Source organism: Cariama cristata, unplaced genomic scaffold, assembly GCF_000690535.1.
Source record: "Cariama cristata isolate BGI_N322 unplaced genomic scaffold, ASM69053v1 scaffold25458, whole genome shotgun sequence".
NCBI lineage: Eukaryota > Metazoa > Chordata > Aves > Cariamiformes > Cariamidae > Cariama > Cariama cristata.
In genome coordinates this window covers 16,116-23,020 of record NW_009633278.1, presented here as the reverse complement: position 1 = coordinate 23,020, position 6,905 = coordinate 16,116, and the positions used below count along the sequence as shown (strand labels likewise).

Sequence of the window (6,905 nt, the reverse complement as noted above, 5' to 3'; positions counted from 1 at the left end):
TCATAGAGTGAGAGCGGGACAGGCAAAGGAGGGACAGGATTTACACAGGAAAAATGTAGCCTGCAGCGACCATTTGCTCAATCATTTTGGATGCATTCCTTTCTTTGGCATCTGTATTTACTTGGAGCATGAGTGTACATCTCTCAGTATTAGGCAGTGGGTATGGAATCCACGTCTCCAGAAAGTTTACATCTTTTCCAGCTTTGTAATTTCTCCTGTATAAAAAAACTACTCTTGTCAAGGGAGGAGATGTTCATTCGTTTAAAACAGTGGTCCGTCTCACTGTTAGAAAAACAAATAGGCTCTACAGGTCCCTACCAACCAAAACTCAGTAGGCTTTGCTGTCGTGCTAATATTTTGTAGGGCTTTAACCTTGGAATTTATCATTCTAGCTACCAGCTGAAAAGGGCATCTGATAGTATAGCTCTGCATAGATAGTTTTTTGAGATACTTGCTGAGGTTTAATTTCATGGTGGAGGAAGGGTTTTTTAAAAGAGCTTAAGCAGAAGATCCTAAGATCCATATTTCCAATAAGTTGGTAGGGAGAAATGAAGGGGTTATAAAAATAAATAGAAGCTGTATTGATTACAGTAAGAGTTTTGTGCACCTTTCCAGTGTGTGGTGACCTGAAGTGAAGCTCTTAGCCTGACTTCTCATGGCCTGCACTCCTGCTGTCTTCCCTGGGCATTTCATGCATGAGAGGAAAGGCCAAGTGCTTTGTGTCTGTTTTAGAGTTTTTCAGATCAGCAGTAAAATTCCTGGAGTCTTCCCAAGTAATAGGTTTCCTGATGGGTAGCCAGCAAACAAGTTTTTTGGCATCACCAGCCTTGGATGTAACGTACTTGTCTCTGGGATAGAAAAATTCAAAAATGTATACCATCTCTACTATCTGTGAGAAGGCTGGCTGGCAAATAAGATGTGGGCACAGGCCAGTACACCTTGTGAAAGCAGAATTTCAGTGAACTTGAAAACAAGCAAGGAAACAGAAAAAACATCCAAATACCACTTGCCCGATAGCAGGTCGACTCAGCTGGAATGAGGCTCTTCTGCCAGCTGTCTTTCCTCCCGTTAGACTGGGTTAACATATTGGACTTGTTCTCCTGCTAAACAAAGCATTATTTTTCCTTCTTTCTTTGCCTTTTCTCAACCTCCAGTGATGATTCTTTTCTTAAAAATAAATTCCATGTGTGTGACTGACCAGGATTCGCTTTGTAGAAGCCAATGTCGTTGACAGTGCCAGAACAAAAAGCAAATGGTCCTTTTACTACATAGGCTGTGGTCATTGTGTTCCACATGCGAAAGGTGCTTGAACTCCTATAAAACAGTGACAGCGCCTACTTACACATTCATGAATTATATACCTGCAAGGCATTTTTACCTCCTTACAGGCAAAGCAGAATTCAAACTTGTGTGTGTGTTTATTTTCAGTTTTATGGTGTTTCCATTAAAAAGAGCAGCTGTAATCCAAGGGTGCAGAGGACAGTGGGGAAGAAATGCTTGTGACATTCGTCACTTCTAATGAAGATGGCTTTTTTTTCATTTTTTTTCCAGAGATAAATGACAGCGAGGGTCACCCAAGCAGCAGCCACCAAACCTTGAAAGGAACCTCAAAATGGGCTACATCACTGGAGAACCTCCTCGAAGATCCAGAAGGAGTGAAACGATTTAGGGTTGCTATATTAACTATGGATATTTATATAAACCGAAATTAGGATTTAAAGCTGAATGAGTCTCAGCATAAATGGTGCAGCTGTGTCAGTGCTGTAAGCACATAGGCATACATCCTTCTAGATACGTACCCTGAGCAGAGGTGGCAGAGCTAGAGCTGTGGCGTTTGCTGAGCTTCTGGGGTAGTGCCTTTTGCCCACTGCCACTGCAGCTTGTTCTCATAAGGCACTTGGAAGACTTTTGGTTCCATCTTTCTAATCGGATCTATCAGCTGTTGCAAGGATTAACAAGTTACTGTTGGATAAACTACAGTCCTTGAGCCACTGATCTCTCTTGCCAAGCATTATTTATCACTGAGGACTGATCCTGTGCTCTTTATTCTCGTACATTGTCCTTACTTAAGCAATGAGTTACCACTAACAGCCCCTGAGCCTGATAACTCTGTATGGCTCTTACTCTTTGTTGCAGCAGCTGTACTGAAAAGAATTCCTTTTAAGTTTACTACAAAGTGTGGGCTTGTGCAGCTCAAAATGCAAGCTTGAGGATTAATTAGGTGAGGCTGGCGAGTTGGTTTTTCAAGGCCTTCTTGCCATATTAGCTATAGGAGTAGGAACTACCTACTTAAGTATGGCTTTGCCATACCAAACACTGACAAAATGCACTGGAATAAAATAGTTTCCTGCCAGACTGGTTTGAAAAGTGATGTAAATTAGAAATACAAAACACTGTGATTTAGAATTCTTTTTAAAAAAAAAAAGTCATCTTGGTGCTATTTCATTCTTGGCATTACTTAATCTCTATTTTCTAATGCTTGAAAGAGAAAAAGGATGATCTCAGAGCTATAAATATTTCAGTCATTATGTTTTAGAAAGACATTTAATGTACGTTTTTTCGCCATTTTAAAACATGCCTCACTTTTGGAGGAATGCGCTTTGTTTAAACACCGTCTAGAGAACGCAAATACATCTTCTGCTTTAGTTTACTTAAGTGAATTTGTTGCCACTGATTAGCATGTTTAGAAACACTTTTATTTGTAGAGATCTTACTCATTAAAAGATCAGAAAGATACTAGATGAGAATCTCAAGCGACCTGTGACTCTCATTAAAATAGTTCATTTTACTCACCTGCTAATGAATTCATCTCTTTTTGGATTTCCCTTTGAGTAATGACTGTAAAATTGCTCAAGTTATTTAAGGGAGACTGAAAAAACTCTTCCTGTTAGTTACTGATATGCTCAGAGATGAAATGTAGCTCATCATTCTCCTGGAATGTGCTTTCAAAGTGCTGAATATATGATTGTTCATTTGTATCTTGGTAGTGTGCAGATGCACTAATGCAGTGGTTCTGTTACGCTGTATTAAGTAAACTCATACCATGGTAAAGCTAGCTGTAGGCGTCTTCTAGTTTTAATGGCTATAGTAGGAAGAGAGAAAAACAATGGAGAAATTGGATCCTAATGTTTGTTTGTTTTTCTCCTCCCTAGGAATTTTTAAAGAAAGAATTTAGTGAAGAAAACGTTTTGTTCTGGCTAGCATGTGAAGAATTTAAGAAAACACAGGGGAAAAAACAGGTATGTTTCCTAGATAAATGTTACTTGTCAACAAAGTTTCTGTAGCAGAGCTGGAGCTATAACGTTTCTGATGCATAACTTGCTTCATGTGAGTGTGAATAAATATATTTGAAGGAATTGCCCTGAAATCACGGTGGTGAAATTGTTTGGAAACAAAGCTGTTTCTATGTCAAATCAAAACAAAATGCTGAAATTGTCAAGTTTCCCATGTTTTGAAAGCTGAGAACTTTTCATTGTTGCTTGGGAATAGCAAAAGGTTTAATTCAGTGATGTTGCATCATTTTGCTTGAAAATATAAAGACATTTCATTCAGGACTTTTTTTTAAAGCATAACAGCTATTACGTGAAAATGTACACCATTATAACATTTTAGTGGAACATAAAAATAACAAACAGTGCAAACAAAATGTTTTACAATACCAAAATGAAAAGTTTTGCCTTATCAAATTACAAGTTACAAACCAAAATAAATTGAGTGTCCATTTAGATTTTTTTTTAAAAAATATTTGTTCCAATTGATATGTACCTGCAGAGCATTTTCATTTTCCTGAAAGCTATATTTTTGTAGTAAAAAATATTCTATTGGAAATTTTTCAACCAGCCACCTCCAGTGAATTTTTTTTTTTTCCACTGCTTGGATCTTGGTCTACATTTAGATCCACCAGGAACACAGGATCCACTTTCACATTTAGGCTTTGAAGACTATAGAGTCAGGCCTAAAATACATACGTACTGTGTTTTGTTTGCTTGTTTCTGAAAAAGTTTTTGTGATTTTTTTTTTTTTTTTTTTTGAGAAATTCCAAATTTATTTGATCTTTGAGATGAGGATTATGTGAGCATGAAATGAAGTAGTTTCAAAACTCCGGCTAAGCATCACTGTCCTTGATAGTCAGACTCCTAAATCCTATAAGCCCTTTTGTTGAAATCCCACCTTTATGCTTTTCACGTGCGTGCAGCTCTTGTTGCCAAAGGGAGCATTTCAGAAGGCAATGGGTGCAAATGTACAGCCCCTTTTGCACTCTTCTGGCCAAAGTAAGTAGAGTACCATGAGGAGGTGAGGCTGGGAAAATGCCACTTAAATCTGCTTCAGATGGGACCATACATGCTTTGAGTAACATCAGAAAAGTCAGGGAATAGGAATCAGGTGGGGGAACTGGGCTATAAAGTGCAGGCGTAAAAGAGCTCTGTCCAGACTCCAGGATTCCTCTCTTAAGGTCAGTCAAATATTGTCAGCTGAAACTGTTTCCCAGCAGATTTTCAACAGAAAAAAAATTCCTGGATTTTCAACAAAACATATTTTTGAGAGGGGAGTCTGCTTTCTGTAAATATTCTCTGTTTTGCACTGAAAAAGCATTCCCCTCAAAACAAATTGCTTGTTTCAGTTGTGAATATTTTTTGGTATTGATAAATCTGTCAAAAATACAAAAATAGTAATTTTTGCAAGAAGAGGAAAATGTTCAATTTGACTATGAATATTTAGTACTATTTTAATATTTAGCACTATTTCAGCTTTGTGTATTTATCTACTTCCCTCCCTCATTAAGGTCCCCAAATGCAGATAGTCTTCAGAAAGGAACAACTAATCAGGCTATTTTTCTGTAAGATGTAAGGCCTCAAGAGAAATAAAGTAAATGAGATACGATAAAAGAGGGAAATGTGCTAGGTGCCACTATGATGGCAGCAGTTATCAGTAGCTGGAGTGAGGCCAAGAGTCCTCCTCTCCTCATGCCTGTAAGGGAATGTTTCAACTGCAGCAGGTCTGGGTTGCATTGGAAGCCACCTCCTGTCTGGGCAAGCGTGGTACCATCAGTCCTGCTAACCTGGCTCTGTTTCGGCACGAGCCGCAGATCTCATTATTGTCAGTTTGTGACAAAGCATTTCCTCTCTTTTGTCCCCAAATGTCTAGACATCATCTTGGCTGATATGTTCAATATGCTGGGCCTGGGGATCTAGGTATTCTTGATCTCCCTACGCCATTAAAAACATTTGCTTTCTGGGACGGTGAAATAGAAGGTAGCATAACAGTCCACAACCAAATAGGAAGAACCCTTTGCTTTGTACAGGGCAGATACTTTTCCTTTGTACGTTGTACAGTGTCCTTGCCAAGAGGTATGTAGCCTTTTCTTGATAACCCCTTGGACAGGTGTCAAACTGCATTTTAAAATAGAAGTGAAACTGGAAAATCTTTCTGTAAGGTCCCACGTTTTGCAATGGGATAATAATCGTATTTTCCCTTGCTAAGTAATTTCCATCTTTTTAGCTATTTTAGGATTGCAGATGCTAGTACAGGAAATGGTAATCTGATGTATAGAGATAGTACTTTAGTGAATGCTCGAATGAATTGCCAAATGAATGGGCAGAGCCTTAACTAGGTTCCATTTACCTTAATTATTCAGTACCAATCGTTACACAGTATGGTCAATCTGGAGTCTAGCACTGCCAAAGCTATTAGAGCTGGCTAGAATAAATGTGCTTTAGAATGACACAGACTTACAGTAAGTTTTTATAGCTACTGCTTATGGATGGCTTTGTTTAGATAATTTACTAAGCTAGAAAAAGCACTAAAAATAGAAATCTTTCCAGTGTTTATGGTAGTATGAAGCATGAATTTGTCTTCTGAAAGTGACTCTTGCAGAAATCGCTTTGTATCTATTTAATGTGAGCAAAGTATTCTAAACCCAACTTTTTACTTGTTTTATAACCTGCTTCTCATTAAAACTGGTTTACCACAGAAACTAGCTCATAGACACTTAGACTTCTGGTCAGATGAAGCTGATTTCAATTTAACCCAGACTGAATGGGATTTTTTTTTTCCTCCCCTATTTTTAAAGTATAAGATAAACCCCACGCTAACACTCTCATGTCAAGTAATGAAAAGTTTTTCTTGGTCGGTTTAAACTTGCACAAAGGTCACCACCTGGCCGGTGGATTAAGTATCCGTTGTGCCTAGTGTTATTGTCATCCCTTCGGTGTCACCCTGGAGTAGTGTTTGGCTTTGTGTAGGCTGGTATACCATTAGGGTAGTTGGCTCAGTAAATGTTCTGTCCTTCCCTCATGTCTTTTCTGGTCTTTGCAGGTAGATGCAGGCTTGCTCTGCTCCTGCTTTATGTTGTTTGCAGATTGTCTAACTGTGTTAGTGCTATTCTATGAAAATATCTTGGGCCTTTCCTCAAAACTTACTAAATTTGGTTCAGTCGTTACTCTAACCACAGTCATGTGGGCTCTGCCTAGAAGCTGACTTATATCAAGCCAACACAGGCAGATCTTGCAAGATGCTGTGCGGATGCATCTTCTCTGTCCCCTTCCTCTTGAATGTGAGCCACTATGCAGCCAGGATTGCTAGATCACGGGACCAAGAGGGAGCACTGGCAAGAAAGAAACCAGGCTCTTGATTGTTGTGTTGGTTCTAGACTAGTGGTGGGAATGCTTAGTCAGGAGAAGGAAGAAATGGAGTTCGGACCAGACTGCTTCATGAGTTTGTGTTTGTTTTCCTGTTTGGGTAAGCTAATACAAAACGCATGCACATTTTGGGGAGCAAGGGAAGTTTTTAGCATCTGCAGAGCTAGGCAGCAAGCAGGCTACATTACTGGTCTAGGCAGGTTTTAGATGGACTGGATTCAGCCTATCTTCTTGCAGCAGGAAAGCACAAACTCCTTGCCTCAGCTC

At 39.1% G+C, this 6,905-nt stretch overlaps 1 protein-coding gene across 1 annotated transcript in view; it reads left to right on the top strand.

The window, feature by feature from the left end:
• Window positions 1-1,551: 1,551 nt before the first annotated feature.
• RGS10 (regulator of G-protein signaling 10) overlaps window positions 1,552-6,905 on the top strand; it is a gene marked incomplete at its 5' end in the record, with an annotated part of 12,334 nt that continues 6,980 nt past the window's right edge. Inside the window, 2 exons of the mRNA XM_009706711.1 lie at window positions 1,552-1,670; window positions 3,153-3,239. Of these exons, the coding sequence (XP_009705013.1) occupies window positions 1,552-1,670; window positions 3,153-3,239 (206 nt within the window). The remainder of the gene's footprint in view (window positions 1,671-3,152; window positions 3,240-6,905) is intronic.